The sequence below is a fragment of the Scyliorhinus canicula genome, chromosome 17 (genome assembly GCF_902713615.1).
Source record: "Scyliorhinus canicula chromosome 17, sScyCan1.1, whole genome shotgun sequence".
Classification (NCBI taxonomy): Eukaryota; Metazoa; Chordata; class Chondrichthyes; order Carcharhiniformes; family Scyliorhinidae; genus Scyliorhinus; species Scyliorhinus canicula.
Window position 1 is genome coordinate 35,192,135 of NC_052162.1, and position 27,095 is coordinate 35,219,229.

Below are 27,095 nucleotides of genomic sequence, written 5' to 3' on the forward strand. Positions count from 1 at the left end.
TCACCCCCACAACCCAAAAAGATAGTCAGAAGTCTTACAACACCAGTTTAAAGTCCAACAGGTTTGTTTCAAACACTAACTTTCGAAGCACTGCTCCTTCCTCAGGTGAATCAGGTGAATTTAAATGGTGTTGTAAGACTTCTTACACCCCAGTCCAACGCTGGCATCTCCACATCATGACCCAAAAAGATGTGCAGGGTTGGTGAATTGGTTACGCTACATTGCCCGTAATAATGGAAAAAAAATTGGGTACTCTAAATTATTTTTTAATAAAGTGAGTCAACAGTCCTGATCAGATCAATTTTGGCAATAATTTATCTGTGTTGCTGAATAACCCCGATGCAAGGACAAGCATTCTAACATCTGCCATGATTGAATGGCAGAACAGCTTTGATGGGCCAAACGGCCTAATTCTGCATTTATGCCTCATGTCTTATGAACTGAACTTTGTTTTTTCTTTCTATAATTAAGGGGCAATGTAGCGTGGCCAATCCACCTAATCTGCACATCTTTGGGTCATGGGGGTGAAAACCACGCAGACACGGGGAGAATGTGCAAACTCCACACGGAGAGTGATCCAGGACTGAGATTCAAACCCGGGTCCTCACCGCCACAGTCCCAGTGCTAACCAATGCGCTGCCCCTGAATTTTGTTTTTATTCATTTATGGGATGTGGGCATTGCTGGTTAGGCTAGCATTTATTGTGCATCCCTGGTTGCCCTTCAGAAGGTGGTGGTGAGTTGCCTTCTTGAACCGCTGCAGTCCCCGAGGTGTAGGTACACCCATTGTGATGTGAGGGAGGGAGTTCCAAGATATTGCCCCAGCGACAGTGAAGGAACACCGATATAATTCTGAGGAGTCATGAATGGTGCTGAACATTGTGTAGTCATCCGTAAACATCCCCACTTCTGACCTTATGATGGAAGTTAAGACAGTACCCTGAGGAACTCCTGCAGTGATGTCCTGGAGCTGAGATAATTGACTACCAACCATCACAGTCATCTTTCTTTGTGTCAGGTATGGCTCCACCCAGCGGAGAGTTTCCCCCCTGATTCCCATTGACTCCAGTTTAGCTAAGGATCCTTGACGTCATACTCGGTCAACTCCTGCCTTAATGTAAAGGGCAGTCACTCTCACCTCACCTCTGGTATTCAGCTCTTTTGTCCATGTTTGAATCAAGGCAGTAATTTAAAAAGAAATTAGTATACCCAATTCTTTTTTCCCCCAATTAAGGGGCAATCTAGTATGGCCAGTCTGCACATCTTTAGGTCTGTGGGGGTGAGACCCCACGCAGACACGGGGAGAATGCGCAAACTCCACACGGACAGTGACACAGGGCCGGGATAGAACCCGGGTCCTTTGCAACATGAGGCAGCAGTGCTAACCACTGCGCCGCACGAATCAAGGCAGTAATGAGGTCAGGAGGTAAGTGACCCTGGCGGAACCCAAACTGAGCGTCCGTGAGCAGGTTATTGAGTAGTAAGTACTGCTTGATAGCACTGTTGAGGATTCCGTCCATCACTTTGCTGATGATGGAGGGTAGACTGATAGAGCGGTAATTGGCTGGGTTGGATTTGTCCTGTTTCTCTGTACATGACACATCTCGGCAATTTTCTAGGTAAATTGCCGGGTAGATGCCGGTGCTGTACTGGAACAGCTTGACTAGGGGTGCAGCAAGTTCTAATAGAAGAATCCCTCCAGAGCAGAAGGGGACCATTCGGTCCATCACGTCTGCACTGAAAGAGCACCCACCCTATCCCCATAACCCCACCTAGGAGGGATTTAGCGTAGTCAATCCACCTAACCTGCACGTCTTTGGACTGTGGGAAGAAACCGGAGCACCCGGAGAAAACCCACGAAAACACGGGAAGAATGTACAAACTCCACACAAGCAGTCACCCAAGGTCAGAATTGATCCCGGGTCGCCGCTGCTGTGAGGCAACAGTGCTAACCACTATTCCATCATGCTGCCCATGCTTCTGGAGCACAAGTCTTGAGTACTATGCCGGAATATTGACAGGGCCCATTGCCGTTGCAGCCGAAAGAGCCCTCTCATTCTGCAGACTGTATCCAAAATTATCAACGGGTGATTACCTCTATTTCATTGACATTCACAGATTTTGTGGTCAGCACTAATCTAGAAACTGCCCACAACCATCTAGTGAGCTCTGTACCATCGATTTCATTTTTCTGGACATTAATTTTGTTCTACTGCCATCTATAGGGAATCTCTGGCATCCAGCAACGGTGATGCCATCAAACTAAACAGTCAATCGCATCAAACAATTCTCAGTCAGCTAATCAGGAAATAACAATCTGGTTTTATCATTTGCTTTTATAATTTAACAGAAAGTAAAAGCAAAACTGTGACGTACATATGTGATCACATAGAAGTTGATATACGTCAAGAAAAGCATTACCTCTATGGAAAATCTATGGGGGTTTATCACCAAAGTCTGATATTCCACAAACATAAATTTAATTTTTCAGGACCAAAGGATGATGACCAAGTACACCATTAAAACATAATTGCACCTCATTCAACAAGACCTAACTTTTCCAAGGGTTTTTCCAGTGAGATTAACATAAAAGTGGAAGCTCCTGTCGATTTAGTGATTTTTAGTCAAATTCCATCTGCCAGCACACAGAGGTGGATCACTGACAGCAACTTCTGGATTTCAGTGTTTAACTATACATGTACAGATAGTTGTTGTCAGTTTCAAAGAGCAATGACAGCAAAAGCTTAGGTTTTCACCTTCATCACAATTGCAAAATCTAGATCATCAACTTGAATTCATGATAGCTTATTAAAAATACAATCCACTCCCTAGAGCAGTCTTCCGAGGCAACAAAACTTACTTTGGTCAATTTGTAATGCCATTTATGTACAACATGTCTGAAATTTTCATAGTCTAACTGGTCGGCCTTATTTCCTCCATCAAACCCACTTGCTCGTAAAATTGTGAGAAACCCGGGGTAATTGCCACATTCCTATGGGAAAAACAGAAAGAGCTTAAATAAACAGGAAAAAGAGACAACTGGTGACACTGAAAACTGTTTATTCAATAAGTGTTAAAACAGTGTGTCACAAGTGTTAGAAGAAATAAACCGTGTCCAAAACATTATTAAAAAGGTTACCTTATCATATATAGTTCTGTCACTGTGCCACTTGGTTACCGTCTCCAACATGCTGCAGAGAAACCTGCCATAGCGACTGGCCTCATTTTCTGTGCAGCTCGCAACAGTATAAATAATATCTGAAAAGACCTAAACACAAGTACATTAAAATTAACAATACTTAATAAATGCATATTTCCTTTTTTTTTAAATAAAGAAGCTTTTTTTACCCGATCATAACACAGAAGCGTAGAAAAGTTAGGTGTCTTCAGCTGATGAACTAATTCCACAAACTTAGCACAGTAAACTGCATCTATGGCTGAGAAGATACACCTTGGGAAGATGCACAGTTGGAGAAATTTTGTAATGGTCTCATTTTTGGTAGACTCTGAAAGAAAAGAAAACACAAATATAATTAAATAGGTCCCCTATGAACCAAAACAATGGCACTCGTGCAGTCAAGTGTTTCCACCAAATTGAAAGAAATATAACTTTTTAAACCAATATTTCAATGTTCTATGCTTTAATGGAGAAGAGTCTGTCTGAAATGCCCAATATGTAACAATACCAGCAAGTAAAAATTGAATTTACACTCCATACCAAGTATGTCGATTTTGGCAGTGCCTTCAACATCTCGAAACTGAAAAAGGGGTGGGAAAATCAGCTACCATTTCCACATTGATTCCTGCTCGAGAGCAAATGTGTGCAAGAGTGAGCATGCACATAACTGACAGCGACGGTGGCACCAAGCTAGCATAGGGAGCAATTCGGGGCCATGGGGGTGAAAGAGATGAGGGTCAGATGGTCTAACAACTTGTAAACAACCGAATAGGAAACCTAAGAGAACAGATATGGCCGTTCTAACCCGCACACCTTGGCAACTACCCACTACTATGGAAACCTATGTTCTGCGTCCGAGGTCAGCAGGCCCACCTCTAAGCTACTCCTCCATCGCTAGAGTGGAAATTGTGCATATCGGTGCATTTTTCACTGAAGCGGGTCCAGGAAATCAGGAAAGTACCTGACTCAAGCTACTGGCTTCAAACATTGAAAATCCAGCCCATACTCTCTAGACTCTGAGGTATGAAGAAAGGCACTTGAGCAAAGAGACACATTCTTATAGAAGTGAGGAAGAACTGGTTCATAGCTGGAAAAAGCAGGACAGAGATTCGATGGTTAACAAAATCCAAAAATCTGAACAAACTACACAATGGAGCCACTGAACAATAAAAGAACCAAATTAAAATAACCCCAATCCCAACAATGGAGTGTTGCAGAGGATGATGTGATCAGCCGTGTCCCAGTCTACAGACTGGGTTTAGGATGAGGAGGGATAATTCACTTTTGTCACAGTCATTTCTGATGTCATTAGTTCCTTTTACATTTCCTTCTTCAGCATCTCCATTCATATACCTTCCTTTCCCCCTTCGGGCACTCCTTGATCAAGAATTTGTCCACCTGCCCCAGTATTTCCTGATACGGCTCAATGGAAAGTTTTGATTTATAATGTTGCTGTGAAGCCCTTGGGTGCACTTTATTAACGGCAATACATAAAACAAGCAGTAGTTGACATTTGATCAACATAGCAAACATATAATTAGTCTCCAAAATGTATTTTGTTCAGATTTCAGTTTTTAAAAAATTATTTTTGTTGCCTTTCCAAACGAGAGGTGGCACGGTGGCGCAGTGGTTAGTCCTGCTGCCTCGTGGTGCCGAGGACCTGGATTCGATCTCAGCCCCGGGTCACTGTCCAAATGGAGTTTGCACATTCTCCCCGTGTACGTGGGTATCACCCGCACAACCCAGATGTGCAGGCTAGGTGGATTACCCCTTAATTGGTCAAAGTAAAGAATCGGGCACTTTAAATTTATAAAAAAAGAGGTTTTCCAAGCGAGTTAAGGAGCAGGCAAACAAAGTACAATTCGATTCAAATCAATGATGCAACTTCATCTCCAAGTGAACAAACAAACAAAAAAAACAATTAAATTCAGTTGATGGAAATGAACTCTTTAGAGAAAGAGACAAATGGCTGTCATCTACGAAAAAACTTCTCAATGGATCATCTTATGGCATACTTAATCTTCTCCAAATATAGAAAATACATTAAGCCTTCAGTCAGGATGAAGCAGTGGATGCTTGGGGAATCTCCAGGTTAATAGAATCCGCCTGCAGGCCATTAACAAAGCAAATGCAATAACATCTGCTGTAATTTTAGTGAAACTGGCTAGTTCAGATGGGACTCCATACACGTCTATCAAAGGATAAGGCTGTAAGTCAATGTCTAGGGATTTGGAAAGTGTGTCAAAGAAGGATGACCAGAAACCAGCCAGTTTCGGATACAACCAGAACATGTGGGTACGGTGTGCAGGGGCGAGTGAGCGCCTGCCGCATTTGTTGTTTGTATTTGAAAACGGTAGCAGAGTGTTTCGCATTGCTGTCCCACAACGTCAGGGACTCGGGTTCAATTCTGGCCTTGGGTGACTGTGGAGTTTGCACGCTCTCCCAGTGTCTGCATGGGGTCCTCCCATATTCCAAAGATGTGCAGGTTAGGTGTTTTTTTTAATTTGTTCATGGGATGTGGGCATCACTGCTAGGCCAGCATTCATTGCCCATCCCCGAGGGCATTTATGAGTCAACCACATTTGCCATGTTGAATTGTGCCTTAGTGTCTAAAGATGTGCGGGTTAGGTGGATTGGCCGTGATAAATGCGTGGGATTACAGAGGTAGGGTGGGGAAAGTAGGCCTTGGTCAAGTGCTCTTTTAGAGATTATTGCAAGCTTGATGGGCCAAATGGCCTCCTTCTGCATGGCAGGGATTGTATGGAAAACTTATTAATTCTGGTCTTGGTGAAATGAACTCTGAGCAAAATTTTCAATTGAAATACGCTTAACCTAGCACAGGAGGATGTGGAGCTGACCCCAAGAAGGGCCCCCTTCCACCAGTTGGCTGCAAAGTCACGCTTAAGCTATGCTTCCCAATAATTTGTTTATTTTATGGAGAGGGGAAGGTCCAGAGGATGGCATGAAATCATACAATCTTGAAATAAACCACCGTGGTTTGAGGCAGTGACAAAACCCTTCCCAATTATGTGCTTGAAGGTAGTTGAGGAAAGGATGAACAGTGCGAGCAAACAAAACTTTGGGCTTGAAAATAGCGGAAAAGACGAGATTGAGGCAAATTAAATTTGGCTGCAAGCTCGCTAAAGCTGGCAGAGTACCCATCCACAAACAGGTCAGTAAAGCACAGAAGTCCCCTCTCCCTCCACAATTCATAAGCTGAATGGGTTCGGAAGGCAAGAATAAGTAATTATTACAAATAGGGCCGAATAGCGAAGGAGTGGAAGGTTTAAAATGCTGAATCCATCTTTTTAAAGTAGAAATCACAATGGGATGTGACTTGTATTCAGAGGGGGGAAAAGGATAACAGGGCACAAACTGAAGCATGAAGTGATGCACTTCTATAAGGCACCAGTTTATACTTGGATCGTGATACCATATTAAAACCTTATGAATAGGGTGGCACGATGGCGCAGTGGTTAGCACTGCTGCCTTATGGCACTGAGGACCCGGGTTCGATTCCAGCCCCAGGTCACTATCTATGTGGAGTTTGCACAGTCTCCTCGTGTTTGCGTGGGTCTCATCTCCACAACCCAAAGATGTGCAGTGTGGGCTGATTGGCCATGCTAAATTACCCCTTAATTGGAACAAAAATGATTGGGTACTCTAAATTTAAAAAAATATATAAAATCGTTTGAAGGTCGGCTGCCCAATAACTTCCCACCAACCAGTCTCCCTCTTTGAATATCACTCCACAGGCTCTAGTCTTGCCTGCCCAGACAAGCGTTGATATCAGCTTAGTTACATAACAAAAAATTAATTCATTAAATGATAGGGAGATATTGAAAAAGAAACAAAACCCGGGTAGAATGTTCATTTTTACAGGTTGAATTCTGCCAGCTAAAGAAAGAGGGAAACTATCCCAGCGCTGTACGCCCACTTTAATTTTGGTCAGCGGGCGTCTAAAGTTTATTTTATGAACCAGAGAATTTATAGTGCAGAAGGAGGCAATTTGGCCCATCGCGTCTGCACTGGTCCTTGGAAAGAGCACCCTACCTCAGCCCATGCCTCCACCCGTAATCCCACCTAACCGTTTTTGGACACGAAGGGCAATTTAGCATGTCCAATCCACCTAACCTGCACATCTTTGGACTGTGGGAGGAAACCGGAGCACCCGGAGGAAACCCACGCAGACACAGGGAGAACGTGCAGACTCCGCACAGACAGTGACCCAAGCCGGGAATTGAACCTGTGACCCTGGAGCTTTGAAGCAACTATGCTAGCCACTGTGCTATCGTGCTGCCCAAGAGTTGCAAGAGAGTGTGTTATGTCCACACTTGCAAAAACCAGCACCAGAGATACTAAACGGCAAAGCTCCTTGGGGAATTTTTTTGGCAGTGTAGTTTATTGAGAAACACTCACTTTCGTTGATATTCAATTTATAGCCAGAGAATGAGCCAAAGGTGCTGAGAATATTCATTATGCCATCAACACAGATAACAGTGTTAACAATTATTAATAGGAGATCATCAGCGTGTAACGACACATGGTGCTCCACACTCGCTCGGTGTAGACACTTTTAACAGTGTAGACAACTTTAAGGCTATGTACAGAGGTTCTATAACCAGGGCAAAGAGCATTGGAGACAAAGGACACCCCTGGCGGATTCCCCTGGATAAACTGAGACACTTGGAATGTAGAGAGTTAGAGCGCAGACTTGCAGTGGGGGATGTATGAAATAAATTTTGGACAAAACCCAAAGTTACCCAAAATTGTAAACATATATTCCCACTCCATCCAGTCAAAAGCTCTTTCCACATCCAGAGGAACAACAACTTCAGGGTCAGCCGAGACAGTTGGGGAAAGTATAATTTGGAGTATTGTGAGCAGTTTTGGGCCCCATATCCAAGGTAGAATGTTCTGGCCTTGGATAGAGGAGGTTCACAAGAATGATCCTGGAATAATGAACTTGTCATATGAGAAGCAGTTGAGGACTCTGGGTCTGTACTTGGGAGTTTAGACCAATGAGGGGGGGATCTCATTGAAATTTACAGGATACGGAGAAGCCTAGACAGAATGGATGCAGATTTGGGTTATGTGGATTCGCCATGATAAATTGTCCCTTAAGTGTCGAAAAGGTTAGGAGGGGTAATTGGAATAGGGTGGAGCGGTGGGCTTAAGCAGGGTGCTCTTTCCAAGGGCCGGTTCAGACTCGGTGGGTCAAATGGCCTCCTTCTGCACTGTAAATTCTGTGATTGAATGGCGGAGCAGACTCAATGGGCTGAATAACCTAATTATGCACCTATGTCTTATGGCCGTATAATGTCAAGAAGACTATGTACATATACATAGTATGTGTACTTTGGATAATTGCCATCCCTTCACAAAGCCAGTTTGATCAGCAGATACTATAACAGGAAGACAAGGCTCCCATCGGCACATCAATACCTTAGTCAACAGCTTGACGCCCGTGTTTAAAAGAGAGATAGGTCAATATGAGCCACATTCCTCAGGGTGCCTGCCATTATGGAGGCCTTTTTGTTTTTTTTATAAAAGTCAATAGGAAAGCCGTCAGGGTCTGGGGCCTTGCCACTTTGCATTAACTTAAATCAGTTTGTTATCTCATCCAAACACAAAAAGGGTCATCCAAGTCTCTGCTCCTATCCGCATCTACAGCTGGGATGTCCACATTGCTAAGAAAGTCAGTCATTGCCATGTTATCCAGCGGGAATTCAGATTTATAGAGGTTACAGTAAAAAGAAGCGAAAGTTGAATTCATATCAGAGGGGTGAGCAGTAAGATTATGCAAGGTGTCGTATACTTGGGAGATAAACCGAGAAGCAGATTGCTGCCCGGGTTGGTGGGCTGGAAGGTGGCCACCTTCGCAAATTTTATTTTTTTGATTAAACCCTCATGTATAACATTGTTACCTCTATGGTCTCGACTCTACAAATGCATTTCTGACTGGCTTGCCATGTTCTCCCCTCAGCAAACTTGAAGTTATTCAAAACTCTGCCACCCATGTCCAAACTTGCACAAAATCCCACACTTGCTAATGTACAGTGCCTCCTGCTTAAATAACACCAGAATTATGATGAAACCATCTGCATCAACACATGCAGATCCACGATTCTAAAAAACTATATCAAACAGAAATAGGGTAATGCAGTATGTTCATCACATCTGTGAACCAAGGGTTGGAAGACAAATAATGTAAAAACTTCTTTTTTTTTAAATCACATTTAAGAAGCAAATATGATCTAAGCTTTTGGAACCTTAGCAGGCATGTGCCTGCCAGCATTTGCCTTCCACATACGCAGAGAGTAAAAATGACAGTTGTGAGAAATATAAACGGTTGGACTGTTGCAGTGTACCTTCTGTATTGGAGATTAAGGCGCATTGTCAGCGCAACGTAGATTTTATTGTATTCAACATTTGGCATGTTATAAATAACAGACAGCAAATGCAAATACTGGACATAGCAGGAAACTACACCTTCCCACAGTAGTGGCATCCTTTACACATGGGCTCAGATTTTGAACTACCAAACTGTTGCAGGCCAAACTATACTGCAACCTCAAGGAAAGGTGAAGTGGAAAAATGGATGCAAAAATAAAACAAAATTTAAGGGAAGTCACAGTCACAGTCTGCATAATCCAGGTCACTATAAATGTTACTTTTTAACGGAATGCTGGGAGTTCGGCTTGATATCTACAATACCAGGGCTGGGCACTCAGTGAGAATCCAAGTGAGCATGATTCTGTATCAAATCTATTAAAAGGTTTTGAGCACTAGCTATTTAGATGCACTATGCAAACTAGTACGGTGCTTATTTTTGCTTTAATGATTGTCTATGGCCGGAATTCTCCGGCCGTTGCGATTCACTTTTCCCGCCGGCAGCGTACCCCCACCAGAGGGTTTCCCGGCAGTCTGGCGTGGCTTCAATGGGAAATCCCATTGACAAGCGGCGGGAGTACAGAATCCTGCCGCCAGCGAACCGCATGCCGCTGAGTAACATGCAGCTGGGTAACCGGAGAATCCAGCCTTCTTTCTTAAAAACGCTAAATTATTTTAAAGTCCTACTGCTACTCACTAGCGAGTAGCCAGTTGTCCTTTTCCAGCTTTAGTCTCTGAAAAACTCTGTGGACATGCTCTAATTGCTTCTTTTCTTCTTCCAGGAGTTTATCTTGTAAAGCTGTGCAGCGTTCCTTTTCCTTCTTTTTCTTATTTAGTGGCTTAAGAAAAAAACAAATTAAAAGTTGTTAATGCAGCCCCACAACAGATAAAAGTTGAGATTGAACACTTAAAAATAGTTTAGAATCATCTTTAAATTCAGCATTAGAGTTTCAGAATGTTTAACGTCACAGTTTTTTTCCTTGAACATTTTTTATTCTTTCATGGGACGAGGGCATCAGCTGTGCCAGCATTTATTAACCATTCCTAATTGCCCTTGAAGGGGCAGTTAAGAGTCACCCACATTGCTGTGGGTCTGGAGTCACATCTCGGCCAGACCAGTTAAGGACGCCAGATTTCCTTCCCTAAAGGATATTAGTGAGCCAGATGGGTTTTTACGACAATCAACAATAGTTTTAAGGTCATCATTAGACTTTTAATACCAGATATTTTGTTGAGTTTAAATTCCATCCCCTGCATGGAGAGATTTGAACCTGATTCCCATTACCCTGGGCCTCTAGATTACCAGTCCAGTGACAATACCACTATGGCACCGCCATCCCCATGCAAACGACTACAGTGCATATTTTTGCTTTAATGATTCTCTGTGACCGGAATGCTCCGGCCGTTGAACAAGTCCAATATCCTATGATGGACCGTGATGCCCAGTCCATCACACGAACCTGCCTCCCATCCATCGACTCATCTACACCTCCCGCTGCCTGGGGAAAGCGGGCAGCATAGTCAAAGACCCCTCCCACCCGGCGTACTCACTCTTCCAACTTCTTCCATCGGGCAGGAGATACAGGAGTCTGAGAACACGCACGAACAGACTCAAAAACAGCTTCTTCCCCACTATTATCAGACTCCAAAATGGCCCTCTAATGGACTGACCTCATTAGCACTACATCTCTGCATGCTTCATCGATGCTGGTGTTATGTAGTTACATTGTGTACCTTGTGTTGCCCTATTATGTATTTTATTTCCTTTTCATTTCATGTACTTAATGATCTGTTGAGCTGCTCGCAGAAAAATATTTTTCACTGTACCTTGGTACCCGTGACAATAAACAATTCCAATATCAACTTCGTGAATTTGCCTTAATTAAAATAGTAATCCTGAGAAATTAAATTGTTTCAGTGATGCGCTCCTTAAGCCCATAAATCAGTAATCACAATAATCAATTGTAATTGCCACTCATCATTTAATCAAGTACTTGATACAAATGCTGCAACAGAAATTACTGACATTTTCTAAGGCAGTTAACATAAAACATCGCAAACAAATGCAACCAATCCAATTGAAGCCACTAGTTCAATTTCTAGATTCTTACCATTTCCTGATTGTCGTCAATTGCTTTCATTTGGACCTTCAATTTGCTCACTTCTCGGTCATAACTTGTGCTGGGGACAGCAAGGTCATACATAGAGAGAGACCAAAACGTGGCATAGAACTGAGGGCTGATGTCGTCCCACACTTTGGGAGGATGAAGTGAGACCACAGCATCGTGGACAGGTGCCATCACTAATTCACATGCGTTGATATATTTGTGAACTTTTTGTTGCTGTTTGTTCCCCTTTTCAGCTTTCTTCAGTTCGTCATATTTGGACTAGAAAGGAGCAAGCAAACATATTTACATTTTGTCAACGCTTCAGTACTCAAATGTAATAATTTTGCTACAGAAAGAAACAAATTAGTCCAATGAACTTGTTCCCTACGAGAGCCATCTACAAATATTCCATTCTGCTGCTGCTTCCATTTAATGGCCCAGATCCTGAAGTGCCAGCAGCAGCCTGAGGAGAATGCGTTTTAATTTTTAAAAAATTAATTTTTATTGTCACAAGTAGGCATACATTAACACTGCGATGAAGTTGCTGTGAAAAGCCCCTAGTTGCCACATTCCGGCACTTGTTCACACAGGGAGAATTGAAACTTACATAGCTACATTAGAATTTCTGATTTGACGGTGGCAAAGAAACACATAGCTATCATTCAGCTGAACACAGACCTTGAGGAGTGTGTTCAGCTTGAGGTGTCAAAAGGGGCGTGGTTTCACCAGCAGTACGCCTCGCTGGTGGAATATTTTGCCATTGGGCCCATGCTACATGCGGGACAGCAAGTTCCCACTGCAGCCTATTACCAAAGTAGGGTCATATTTTGTCACACAATCAGCAGTGAACATCTCAAATTAACCGCTGGCCGCAGGATCTGAGACAATAAATTCACAAGAGAGAAGGCAAACACAAGCTTCTTCCCTTGAAATAGCAAGAAACAATGAACAAACTTGAGCGCTTATATGGAGACAGATGGGATAGAAACCTTTTGAAGTATGTAATGTATTGTCGATAAAGTTAAATCATTGCATAATTTAGATAAGCAAAGCCACCAAAGTAAATTAGGGTAGACTAAAATTTATGAATGGACATCACTGGGCTGATGTTCGAAGAACTTCATGAGAGCAATGACCAACTCCAACTGGTGATCACGATAGAGTAACGGTGGCAATTCCTTTAAAAAAACAATTCAGGATCATGAAACAATGTAATTGAATTATGACGTGGATTGTCTTCTAGATCAGGGGTGGGCAAACTTTTCCGTGCAAGGGCCACATTCAGAAATTCACAATTTTAAAGGGCCGCATAGTATATTAAGTAAAATAATGAATATTTAAAATAGCCAAAATAAAAGGTTTTTAAAGAAAAAAAAAGCAATACATTTTTATTAATTAATATTTTAAAGTAGAAACTTCACATGAAACACATGTTGTGCCGAGCAATGATCACCCTACTCAAGTCAACGTATCCACCCTATACCAGTAACCCAACAGCCCCCCCCATTAACCTTCTTTAAAAAAACATTTTAAAAAATTTTTTTTAAATAAAATTAAAATGTTTATTTATTTATTTTTTTTAATGACTTGATCTTGGTGGGCCGCATAAAGACCTTTGGCGGGCCGCATGCCCACCCCTGTTCTAGATGGATGAGGTCAGGTGACTCGAGTGGCCATCTATCTATAATTAACTCCTGATCCTTTGAGTTGTATTTTCAACTCCGATTTAAATCTGTACTGTACAACACTAGGATTCTAAATGTTGTTGCTGATTCCTTACAATCATTGTCGGCAATACTTTGCATCGCCTGATAACCTTTTGTATTAAGCAGTTTTTCTAAATTATTGCTCAAAAAGTCTTTCCAATTTCTTTAATTAACTCATCAGTCAGAGTTAAAATGCAGACAATATTTGTGCAAAATCAGTTTCCAGAATCTTGTATTTAGAATTGGATCATTAATTATATAAATGAACAGTAGTTCCAAGGAAACAAAGACAAAAATTCAATTTTACCAAGTGAAATGATTTCAAACAACAAGTATTCTAAAATGTTTGACGGCAAGCAAAAAGTGATGCATACTTCAGTTCTCCTTTCACTCACCCAAGTGCAAATGTTACCACACAAAATAGGTCAGTCAACCCAATGAGTTCATGATGGCGTTTAGCATCCACAAGGAACCACAGCTATTTACCCTCCTTATTTCCATATTCTTTGATCTGGTTATTTCCATAGCCTCATAATTCCCCGTGTAATAAATTCTAAATCTTTTACATTTAATTATTCCTTGAGACCAACTCTGATAACTACTGGAACTGCGAGCAGATCGCGAACTTGTGTCAACAAGATTGAGGCCCATTCAGCTCCCTCTGCCGCATACCTTCTTTCCTCGAATCGACCAAGCCAGGTTTCTCTCGATGCTCCACTCTGCGATAAACCTGAACTTGCATCTTTCTGTGGTTTCCCTTACTGCCCTGGAAACCAAGTTTGTCATGCCCATCAGACCCACCTCCTGCTCTCAGCCCTATTCTTACTAAATTACTGATGATCAAAATTCCTTCCCTGAACTCTGTGATAGCTGATACTGTAAAGGTACTTTACTCTTTCAGATATCGTCTCAATCTCTTTCAAATCTGACAACACTTCCTCGGCCTCAATTTAATTGTCTTCCTGCCCCATTTAAAATCTTCCTTTCCTCTTCAAAATACTTGAATTAGGTTGCTGCCTCCCAAATCCATGTTCAACCATCCCACAACTCAATTTTTAATCCCTTCCAACCCAGGTCTCCATCCCTGATGCAACCACAAAGCTGAAACCCTTCTGACTGTAACCTGTGATTGGCTCTCCTTCTCCTTCTTCACCTGTCTGCAGCCTCTGACATGGCTGCCAAAACCATTTACCTCTGTTGTCCAGATAAATGTGACTGTTCTCACCTGGTTTCATTCTCATGCAATAAGGCCTGAACAACATTCAGGCTTGGGCTGACAAGTGACAAGTAATACTCCCAGTGCACAAGTGCAAGGAAATGACCATCTCCAAGAGGAAAGAATCTAATCATCTTCCAGTCGGAGATATCGTATTCCCGGAGTCCTTGGCAGAAAACACACTTTCCTGCAAAGGAGGCGGGTGACTGATGCACTTCCGGTATAAAGCCAGCCTAACTCATTCGGTTGGCTATCGCTGTGTATCAGAAGCTCCAGAAATAAACCTTTCTGCTTTCGCTCATATCGGTGTGGACTCCCTTCTTGTAAGCACAAAACCTGCCATAATATTGATGGCATTACCATCACTGAACCCCCCACTATAAACAACCTAGTGGGGGTTACCATTGACAGGAAACTTGAATGGACCAGCCATATAAATACTGTGGTTACCCAGCAGGTCAGAGACTGGGAATTATGCAGTAAGTAACTCATCTCCTGATTCCGGGAAACCTGTCTTCACCAAAACAAGACTATTATGAAATATTCTTCACTTCCCTGCACGAGTGCAGCTCCACATCATCCAGAACACAGCAGTCCACTTGACTGGCACCCTACCCATCATCTTAAACATTCACTTCCTCCACCAGCAGTGCACAGTGGCAGCATGGTCTACCATCGACCACATGCGCTGTAGCAATTTACCAAACTTCCTTCGGCGACACCTTCAAATCATCCAATAAATTATCAGAAAAACCAAAGCCATTCTCTTCTGTCCCATCACAAACTCAGTTCCTCAGTTCCAATTCTAGCTCTACCCGGCCACTGTCTCAGGTTGAACCAGTTCATTCATAAGCAATGTACTTGGACTTGGAGCTGTGTTTTCAACCCCGTATATTCTCTGCATAACACTGCCTTATCTTATATCCAAAATATTGCCCAATTTAACTTCTTCTTAGCCACCTGTTGAGAAAACCCTCATCATGTTTTGGTCATCTCCAGACTCAATCCCAATAATTTCCTGGCATATCCAACTCTGATCAACTGCTGTTCATCATGGCCGTTCTACTTTCCAGCCTAAATTGGCACCAACATGTCAACTTTAGAATTGGCATCCTTGTTTTCAAATTCATCCATGGCTTCACCCCTGAGCTACATAACTCCCTCCAGCCCTCCTCAACTCTGCCAACTTCTGTACACACCCCCCCCCCCCCCCCCCCCCCCGCTACAAACTTCTTTCACTGCATCATACTTTCAGCCATCTAGATTCTAAGTTCCAGAATTTTCACCGTTAAACCTTTTTGGCAATCCATTTTCATGCCTCCTTTATGATGTTGCTTGAAACCTATCTTTGACGAAGAGTACAGAAATCAAGGCTGAACCTCAATGTAGAAGCAGCATAAGCAAGTCCCTGATGTTTGTGGGAGCTTGCGGTGTACAAATTCACCACCACATTCCCGACATCACAACAGTAATTACTGTATTTACGCTTCAGAAATACTTTGTTGGATGCAAAGTGCTTTGAAATATCCAGTGGTCATGAAAAGCGCTGGAGAAATGCAAGTTTTTATTCTCTTTTTCTGGCTTGGGTTCCATTTTGTAAATTATAATCCAGTGAAGCAACTTGGAATATTTTACAATGTAAAAGGTGCTATGTAGGGTGGCACGTGGCGCAGTGGTTAGCACTGGGACTGCGGCGCCGAGGACCCGGGTTTGAATCCCTGCTTTGGGTCAATGTCCGTGTGGAGTTTGCACGTTCTTCCCGTGTATGCGTGGGTTTCACCCCCACCACCCAAAGATGTGCAGGTTAGGTGGATTGACCAAGTTAAATTGCCCCTTAATTGGAAAAAAATAATTGGCCAGTCTAAAAGGTGCTTTGTAAATGCAAGCTGATCTTGAAATGGTTAGCTTCAACTTACTCAGTCCCATCCTTTTGGAATTTTAAACATTTCTATTGCATCACGTTGTGATTTGAATTGATCGCATAAAACAATGCTTTCAAAAGTTCTTTGTATTTTCTCATTGCAGGTAGCATCCTTTTGAATCTGCAGTGCAGCATCTCTATACCCTCAATATTCTTCCTATAATTCTGAACCCAATTCTACAAATATCACTAACGGTGGTCTTAAAAGTTTTATCAAATCATAGTTCTATTTCTCAGCTTTTCCATAATATACCTTGTGACCAAACCCAGGGGTACTGCCTTGGAAGTCCTGTGAAAAAGCGCACACACAAATCTGAATAATTACTCTGAATTTATTTATTTTTAATCATAATGAATCACTTCAGACTAACTGATACTGAATTGCATTTGCCATTCACTCCAAACCCCCATCTTTTGAATGCTCCTCTGCAGTTTCCTTTGATCTTAACAAATAACTACAGTCCAAAGATTGCAGGTTAGGTGGATTGGCCATGATAAAATTGCCCCTTAGTTCTCAGGGATGTACAGATTAGGTGGGGCTACGGGGATATGGCAGGGGAGTGAACCTGGGTATGATACTCTTTCAGAGGGTTGCTGCAGACTCGATGAACCGAATGGCCTTCTTCGGCACTGTAGAGATTCTATAAACTACATTAACTACATTCTCTATTGTACTATAACCAGAATATTTTGACGCTAACTACATTCTCTATTGTGCTATAACCAAAATATTTTGACGCCATCTCCTCTAGGTATAAATCCAAAAATGCTTCCCAGAATACTCCCCCTGTCTGCCTCATATAAAATATTGAATATTTCAAAAATGCAACTGACCCTTTCCAGCCACATAGGAAAAAAATTGCTTTCTCTTTTGACATGAAATCAAGACAACTCAGTTCTTCTTCTTGAGTCACTACCCTTTTCCTCACTATTGTTCCAGGCAGGCTCTGGCTCAAAAGTTGAAAGAAATCAGGTCTTCAAGTCTGCATGGCTCTGGTAGTAGGGAACATTCTAGGAGAGGTTTCATCATTTGGGATGCCCCTCCAGCAGTCATAGTCAACAAAATGAGTTTGGCTTTATCCCCACCTCTGCATAAGGGCCTTGGCAGTGGTCAACTCCAGTCCTAAGGTAATGGAGAAAAAGCACAAGTACGCCATATCCACAACTTGACTTTGAGTAAGTTGCCCATCAGGTACTACAGGAAGCTTGCTCAGCGAGGCTATTTGGCAGGGACCAGTTTCTGAAGGGAATGCATTTTTCAAAAAAAGATATAAGAGAAGGAACGATTTTTCCCAAAAAGAACACAGTGTTCAGCCGCTAATGAAGAAACAGTCAACATATGCACAAGATTTAAGTCAAACATGAGTCAATATCATTGTAAAACTAAATTAACTGTGCACGTACAAAGGACCACCTGGGGAAATAATGAGGGCTACCTATCCTTCCCAGCCACATAAGAAAAAAATTGCTTTCTCTTTAGACACAAAATCAAGACTACTCAGTTCTCTATGAACATAAATATTTAGCTGTGTAGAAAGCTGCAGTGCTGTTAGACCAAAGAAGCATATGCAATAATTAACACTGAAAAAACAACTAATACCCAAAACTAACAAGTCAACTTTCAACTCTGGATAACAGCAGGATTGTAGGTGTCCAACATAAACCTCAGACGCCTCACAAAGCCATCTCCAGATCAGTTAACATCCACAAAGAGAAAGGGACTAATAAACCTTAAAACCTACAAAGGAACCTCATCAAAATCAATGTTTTTAAAGATGGTAGATGTTACAAATTTGCCTCTCCAAGTCCAGAGATATTCACAATGTGCAACGCAATTTAGACACAAAATCCATGACAGGCTGAAACTGACCTCTCGTCCCACCCCATAAACGTCCTCTCTGCATTAGTGCAAGTACACCGATGCCACAAATGCACAACCTCATACTCATGCAAGAACAATTTAGTTGGGTACTCAGGATGACTGATTGGTCCTCAATAATAGAAATAAGTAGGTAGCTAATAAAAAAGTAGAGATTCGTGTTTTTTTGATGCCCAACTGCTCAGTCATCTAGAGGGTCAGTTGAGGGAAATGCTTTAGAAATTCAGGCCACCCTACTGAAAAATTTAGAAGATGGGGTTACAGCAAGTTTAGGAATGCCAAGATGCCACAGTATTTTTTAAAAAGGAGACATCAGCAGTTGAGAATGAAAGAGAGCTAACTAAATACAAAAGTTCAGAATGCCCTAAACAGGACATTTTTTAAAAAAGGATTAAAAGACAAGTCTTATCCATTTATCTGAAGCTAGTGATTAAAATTGGAGCTTATCACTAATTGACACTCAAAATATAAATTTACAAGTTATAAACAGAGCAGTTACTCAGAGGAAGGGCAATTTCCCATCAGAGACCCCTAAAGTGTGAAAAACGAATTGATGGTGAGGGATTTAAACCAGGTAGTTCATGAAGCAAGTCGCTTGCATACCTGAGATGGCAGGGTTAGGTCAAACTTGGGGCCGTACATACAAAATCTAATGAAGTAGAGTAAGACTGGATACATTAATTTTATTTTTTGCCAGAAGGTAATCAACCCATGAAGCATATTTCTGGAGTAATGTGCTGAAGACTGTTTGATTCTACTCCTTTAAGGGGAGTAACTTGAGAATGAGGTATCCATATTTTCTGGAAATGATGAGTGAATTATTTTCGAAAATAATGATATCAATGACAATAATGACATCAAGGGATAAGGAGATTGTGCAGGTAGATGATCGGCCATGATCTAATTGAATGGTGGAAAAGGCTCGATGAGTGCAATGGCCCATCCCTGTTCCTATGTTCCCAAATAAACAACTGTACCCAAGATCTTCTGGAGTTTGGATAATAGTTAATGAGCTTGGGGAGGATTTCCAAATTGTAGCCAAATCTCTGTTTTTCCTTCTCTCAGGGATCGAAGTATTGAACAGAGTTGAACGAGTTCTATAATGTGTGAATCCGGGGGGCTTTTGTATCCACCCAAGATGCCAGAACTCCCAGGACCAGCTGAACAATTAACTACAAAATGAGTTCATGTACAAAAACTATTAATAATCAGTAAAAAGCTCTGAAATAATTTGGAAATGGATATGTGTATACTCTTTTACTGTAACATCAAGCAAAAGTGCAAGTAAAATCAAGTTAAAATACGAAGTATTAAAAAAGGCAAGTTACAGATCTAACTGTCTACTGGTCCTTCTCATTTAATTATTTTCCCCACATTTGAACAAAATAAATAGTGTGCCTTGCAGTGAAAAATGACAGGATTGTAAGCATAATTTCTTTGCCAGCAAGAATTCTGGAAACACAGGCAGTACTGAACAAAAGTCAGAATTGCCTAAAGTGCACCAATGTCTTGGTGATTTTACCTTCCTCATTTGCAGCTCTCAGAAACCATGCTGCATTCCCTCTGCCAATAGAGCTAAGCTATTATGATACAGTCCAACTGATCTTTGCAATATATCCAAAAGCTGAATTTTCCTGGGCTGAGGTTCTGAGTTTTGTTTTCAGGGACTCCATATAATGTTGGCCCTTGTCTAGATTGGTACTTAAAATAGGCCTAAATGACAGCACACTGCAAAAGCAAAAAAAATTAACAGCAAGGGCTTTCCACCCGAGTACCATTCTTCTGATGCTACTAAATAGCTCAATCATCAATTTAGACACCAAACTGATTTCCCACTGGAGTGTTGGATTGAAGACTGTTTAAATTTGGCTCAAAGAGTTTAAGTTTGCGCTTCCAACAATTTATTGGTCAGCCAATGCTCAAAGTTCCAATTCATTTGACATGTGACTGATAGATTGGTCTTCTTAAACAAGGATATAAGGGAAAAAGTATCACCAACATGGCCTTTCAAATCAACTGGAAAGTAGCTGCTAAATACAACACAACACTTACCGAAATGTGGTGTGCATACATAGGACGTGACAAGAAAAATGCAGCATCATGAGGTGTGTGAAACTGATTACAAAGAACATCAATTGAAGGCACTCGTTTGATGTAGTCTTCTGTACTTAGGTTTGAAGCTAAAAATCCTCCAAATTGCACCAGGGTATCATGGCACTGCAAAAGCAAGTAGGGGAGATTTAGTTTGGACTTGAAGTCAGATAAGCATTTGTACATTATTTCATAAATCTGAGTGGACTAATATAATGCTTGAAAGTGTGAACAATATCAATTTAACACTGTTATAACTGCGCTTGCGCAACATGTTTTCAGCTAAAAAAAACCAAACTGCTCAGACTGAAGAGGGAGAAATAAAATGAAAAAAATCTACAGATTACTAGAACACAGTATCCTTTACTTTTCTTCAAAATCATGACAACGGTGATCTCAAAGTGATTGAGGTTATGTTCCCATGTATCTCCTTCCCTTGTACATACAGGCGGTACAGATTTAGCAGGTGCTATAAATTAATTCTTGACAATTTGCTGCAGTGCAAGAAAGTAAATAAGGTAACCAAGGCAAACTGGAGATGAAGGGGGTTGACATTTAAGCAAGTGGATGTTGTGTTCATCAACAGAATGCGTTGCTTCGAAAATGCACAGTACCTCTTAAATATGAACCAACAAACCTGTTAAATAGAATTCCTGAAATAACTGTCCAGCAATGTTACAATCCCACTGCCCACAAAAATTGTTATACGGGTTATTAAACTAATTCATTATATATTTGCAATGCTTACCTGATCGTACAATTTTCCAACTAATTTGAGGTGCTTCTCACCCCCCTCCTGGAAAATAACACCATTTCTTTGCTGCGCCATAAGGAGACAAAGGGGAAGTGCCAGGTCATGGTCCAGCAGTGCATCTTTTAGCCGCTGTGATGATTTCTTTGTGTTCCTAATCTGTCCAAAGTAGCCACCCTGAAAACAGAATAAAAAATATTTTACCATGATGCACAAGCATTTCACCTATGGAGAACTTAACACCTTTTCATGTTGCAGAAAGGATCTCAACCAAATTAAAACTTAAAAATTCAATCGCTAATCTCAACATTGGGACCCAATAACAAAATAGAGTCTAAGGCAATAAAAGGAATTGCTCTGTCTCTGCCCACATGATAATTTATTTTCTCTTCTCTATCCAATCCCAAATAATAATTGAAATTTGCCCTAATAAAAGTATGATTCTCACACAGAAAAAAATACACTTATGATGTATTTTGGCCCAATTTGGCAACCTACTAGATAACACAAATTAATTCTACTGAAGGAAGTAATCATAAAAAAAGATGTTTCCTCATGCTGCTGCGGCTTAAGCCAACAAAAATGCAATTTAAATTGGCAAATGTAACAACCCATCCACTATTTGTACACTTTTGCAACCTGGCTAGACATGAGAGAGTGTTCTTTCATGTTTCTGAAACTTCCAAATTTAAACTTCCCATTTATACAATATAGAACCCAGCATTCTGGAAGCTACACATTAGACGGGATTATACATTTCTATAACTTAAATTACAGCAGTTTCTGCACAGCAAATTTGTTAATGTTTCGTCAGTTGCTCTACATAGCCTTTTACGGATGCTACAGCATCTAAAAGTGTCTTGCCTCAGCTTTTAACTGCTCTCCACCAGTCATGGCTTCCAATTGCTCTGTTGTCATTTCCTCTGTAATTTCAATACCAGCCATCTTTTGTACCACTTCTTTTAGGATCAACAAATCAAAGCTGCAATGATCAAATCAAAGAATAGGTTGAACAGAAAATAGCAATGACCTCAATAAGAACAAAAGTTTTTTGCTGCCCATAGATGAACAAAAATTAACAGGATGAATATTTATTGTATAAAATTAACTTAAACTCCAAAATTGTTTGCTCCTTACATTATAGTAATTCATTCAAAAAAGGCTAAAATTACTAACTAGGATTCAGACACGATTGAGGATGCACGTATATGTCTCAGCTTGCTAATCTCAAATTTGTCTCCATGTGGGGATGCCCAAAATTAAAAAAAATAAGGCCAATGATGCAACCAGCTATATACAAGGCAACTGTTAAGCTGCGGGTCAGTATTTAGAAGAGGCTCAGAACTAAAGGTTTCTGCTGAAATTAGTATTTGGCAAAAAAAAAGTAGCAACTAAAATTACAAATTTATTTCCTCAATTAAACAACTTGCAATTATATTTGAATCAAAGTTAAAATTTCTACTTTCCAGATTACAGAGTAAAGTACAGTTTGTGGATGATGGTTTGCTCAGATATTATACCCAAACTCCAAATTAAAACCTCTCATTTCCTATGCATACAACTACTTTCATAGTAACTTCATTGCAGTGTTAATGTAAGCTTACTTGTGACAATAAATATTATTATTGCTGTACCTTTTTCCAGCTTTTAGTTGGTTTGCAACATACTGCAGAAGACCAGTAAGTTCTATGGGATATTTTCTGAAAATTGCACCACAAAAACTTGCCAGACCTGTTCAGAGATAAATTAATGTTTTCATCTTAACATTTTTTTAAATAACAGTCCTTAGTATGATAATACAGTGATATGTTTCTTTAAATTAACAAAACCAATGAATCTTGGAGGTTTGAATGAAAAAACACTGGAAATATAACCATGTAAATTTACAGAAAACCGCCTTATGTCAGAATCTATGCTGGATATGCAAAATACATGGCCTTTCATTTGAAGACGACAGTCATGTACTCCCAGCATTTTTTATAATTCCTCAACTTTTTTGAATTCTAGACAAACATATTTTAAAAATGTGAACTATTAAACTTCTGCAAACTCTAAAAAAAAATTACTGACTCTGCAACCAGGTTGAGATGGTGGTGTCATCATGCTTCATCCTCTCTTTTTCAGGATTAGCTAGAGCTTCAATGATGCAATCTTTTCAGAAGTTAAAAGAAAATTAGGAACTTGAAATGAAGCAATGACTGATTTGATCCCGACAGAACATGTTAGACAATTGCATGCAATATTGAACTCGGTGAGCTCAAAGTAATTTCTCATCTTTAAACTCAGAACGCCAACATTTTACTTTCTATCTTAATATATGTCAGAATGACATTTCCAGTCTGATATTTTGGTTTTATATTTTTCCATTCAGTACAGGAATCTTCAATTTGTACTATCTCAATTAAATATGCAAAATAGAAAATTACTTCAATTTCAAATACCAATATAAGAACTATTTTCTATGTTTTACACAATATCACAACGGGGAAAAGTGGCAGCATGGGGCACAGTGGTTAGCACTACTGCCTCACAGTGCCAGGGGCCTGGGTTCAATTCCGGCCTCGGGTGACAGTCTGTATGGAGTTTGCACGTTCTCCCAGTTTCTGCGTGGGTTTCCTCCGGGTGCCCAGTTTCTTCCCACACTCCGAAGATGTGCAGGGTAGGTGGATTGGCCATGATAAATTGCCCCTTCGTATCCAAGGATGTGCAGATTAGGTTACGGGTATAGGACGGAGTGGATCGGAGTAGACTCGATGGGCTGAATGACTTCTGCATTGTAGGGATTCTATGAAAAAGATTTAAAGATGTGGAAATTTTCTAGCATCAGTGTTGGAAAGCAATGATGGGTTATCAAAATATTGTTTCAATTTTTCTGCCCAACATGCTACCAAGGACAGTTGTGCACCTTTAGAATTTTTGTGCCTACATGCCTGCAGGGTCTATCATTTATACTGTCAGGGTCAAGGAGGGAGTTCTTTTATGATTGCCTAAGTGTTTAAAATTCTACCTTTTCAATAGATGAATATCTATTATCCAACCACATTACATACATTTTCTTACCAGTTACATTCCACCAATTCTACCCATTACAGTGCACTCATCAATTTCACTAATTAGAATCATAGAATGCCTAGTGCAGAAGGAACCCATTCAACACATCATGCCTATATATTGATCCTCTGAAAGAGCACCCACCTAGGCCCACTCCCCCACCCTATCGCTGGAACCCCATATCCTCACCAAACCGTTGGATACTAATGGACAATTTACAATGGTCAGTCCACCTAACCTACGTATCTTTGGAGTATGGGCAGAAATCAGAGCACCCGAAGGAGACCCACGGGACAAGAGGCCCCTGTCGCTGTGGGGCAGCAGTGCTAACCACTGTGCCACCATGCAGCTCTAAAATGGTTTAGTTCTAAAATATTTGCATTAACTTTTTAAAAATCCAATTTACCTGCTCACTCTTGCTCCCCGGCTACACTGCATTTATCACAATTGAACCTCTGAATATCTTGAGCTCTGGATGCTGATTATATTTATGAAAAAGACACTTGCCCATTCTCAGTTGAGGGATATTAAAGGTCTTGCAAGGTGATTTGCGAAGCTGAAGCAGTTCCAGATCACCTCTTTGGCGCATGTTAAAATCTCACTCCCACAATATTTGCTGTAGAGAAACTTTATGGTGCAGAGCAATGACTTACAATTGATATCAGCAGCAGTGTCAATCAAATAAGAACATTGTGGGGGCAATTTTCCAGCCCCATTCCCCACAAACACAAATCGCATTATGGCCACTAACTCTCACAAGAGGACCAGAATGGGATTTGCGCCCAGGAGATCTCACTTGAGATCTTTCTCGCCGGCGACATAATCAGGTTCACCCCAGCAAGGGTGTGAACCTAATTATCATGCATCTGAATAGGTTTTGATATTGAAAAATGACTTTACGCCATTGCTTCCGGGTTCACCATATGGGCACCCCCCTGCCCCCTGATTATTTATTTTGTTAAAAAGGTGCTCACAAAACCTTTGTTCACAGGCATGCTTGACTGCATAAATCAGCTAAGTGAGAGACGGGGGCTGGAAAATAAGAAAAACCTGATAGCACAACCAGAGACAATCATCGATCAAAAAAAATCATGCCTGTTAAACATGCTCTATTATAGTCAACTAACAGAAAGTGTTTTTCAGTTACCAGGGAGAATTCAAATGCAAAATAATTTCTGAATAGTTCTTAATTACTGTGCATTGACTGATAAATGAATCCGTTATATTGAGCATCATGGTATACCTGATAATAAATTAATATAAGCAACTTCTTTAAATAAAAGGATACAGGCCAAGACATCATAATTCAAGGAAGTGAGGTATTTCAAAGAATCCACAACAGGAGTAATTAGGTTGTCATATTTCTGAATCTGCGATAAAATCTATTAAGAAAAAGGTGTGAAAGAGAGGCACTTAATATGGTGACTGAAACAAGAATGATTGGCCATTACAAGAGAGCCTATTACATTGACAACTGGGCACTGTTTATTTTTTAATTACACACCAATGGCATAAGAAACACAATCTTCAAATCATTGGATATATGTCTTAAATTAAAAGAAATAGGTGCATTAGAAATAATTTAAAGGCAATGAATTCAAGTGTACAACTGATTATTGAACTGTGTTGAACACAACTACAAGAAAAAGTTACCTTCCCATTTATATTGTGCCTTTCACATCCTCAGCACCCTAAAGTAACTCTCATGCAAATGCATTTTGCAATGTACTGCAGACAAAGGCAGCAGCTAAGTCGCACGCAGGAAGTTCACAAAAACATAACTCAAGATAATAAGCAAATATTCTGCTTGTGTTGTTCGTTGTACAAACATTGGCAAAAGACATAAATTGAAACCCCCTGCTCTTAATTGTGTAATGCAATCAAAACGTTTACATACACCTGAGGAGGCTGATGGTTTGGATTTGATGTCTCACTGAAAAAAAAATGCACCTCCCACAGTGCAATACTCACTCTGCATTCCACTAAACTATCTGCAGACTATTCAAGCCTTTAGAGTGGGCCTGAACCTATGACCTTTGACTCAAAGGTAAACGTGCAATCCCCAAGCAAAGGCAAATACCTTAAAGTGAATGAAATATACAGGGTTTGTGCCAATGCTCAAAACTTACTGCTCACTTAATTAATTTCTGGCAGATATTGGAACTGAAACTGAAGATGGAAGGAATAAATAAATAATTTTCAGATAGCTGTTCTTCAAGTTAAGCTTATACATTAAAAAACATAGCAATCAAACAGTGGAAAGCTGGGAATATATAACCATTTAGTTATACAGTAGTCCCCCGTTATACCGCGCTCCGCAATACCGCGGTTCGCGATATACCGCGGGGGGGGCTGATGGACCCCAACAGTCAGTTGTGTCAATTTCAGCGGCCGGCTCCGGAGAAGGAAGCTGCTCTCACTGAAATAATCAGCCCACCGCTGAAATTGACACTGCCGGCTGCTCTCTCCCTCCAATCCAACTTTTAAGTTTTAATGTTTCTGATTAGAGGGAGAGAGCAGCCGGCAGTGTCAATTTCAGCGGCCAGCTGATTGTTTCAGTGGGAGAGCAGTTTCCCTCTCCGGATCAAAGTGAGCCGCCCGCTGAAATTGACACTGCCGGCTGCTCTCTCCCTCCAATCAGAAACATTAAAACTTAAAAGTTGGATTGGAGGGAGAGAGCACCGGGCAGTGTCAATTTTATATAACCATTTAGTTATATTAAACAATTTGGTGCATTAACCAGCTTTATTTTTAGAAATATGCCCCGTCTAAAATTAAATTCCAAAATATTTGCAGTGTCAG

The 27,095-nt window shown here is 40.8% G+C and overlaps 1 protein-coding gene across 6 annotated transcripts in view; it reads right to left on the bottom strand.

The window, feature by feature from the left end:
* Positions 1 to 27,095, bottom strand: part of thoc2 (THO complex 2) — a 229,431-nt gene that overhangs the window by 82,535 nt on the left and 119,801 nt on the right. For all 6 annotated transcript variants that reach the window (XR_005457727.1, XM_038775383.1, XM_038775386.1 and 3 more), the window contains 11 exons: positions 25,582 to 25,675; positions 23,313 to 23,393; positions 22,877 to 22,973; positions 22,107 to 22,224; positions 21,240 to 21,419; positions 20,453 to 20,617; positions 11,682 to 11,957; positions 10,268 to 10,409; positions 3,348 to 3,505; positions 3,139 to 3,267; positions 2,860 to 2,991 (listed from right to left, as the gene is read on the bottom strand). Coding sequence is in view for 5 of the 6 variants with exons in the window: in XM_038775383.1 (XP_038631311.1) it covers positions 2,860 to 2,991; positions 3,139 to 3,267; positions 3,348 to 3,505; positions 10,268 to 10,409; positions 11,682 to 11,957; positions 20,453 to 20,617; positions 21,240 to 21,419; positions 22,107 to 22,224; positions 22,877 to 22,973; positions 23,313 to 23,393; positions 25,582 to 25,675 (1,572 nt within the window). In the remaining variant the exon portion in view is untranslated. The remainder of the gene's footprint in view (positions 1 to 2,859; positions 2,992 to 3,138; positions 3,268 to 3,347; positions 3,506 to 10,267; positions 10,410 to 11,681; positions 11,958 to 20,452; positions 20,618 to 21,239; positions 21,420 to 22,106; positions 22,225 to 22,876; positions 22,974 to 23,312; positions 23,394 to 25,581; positions 25,676 to 27,095) is intronic.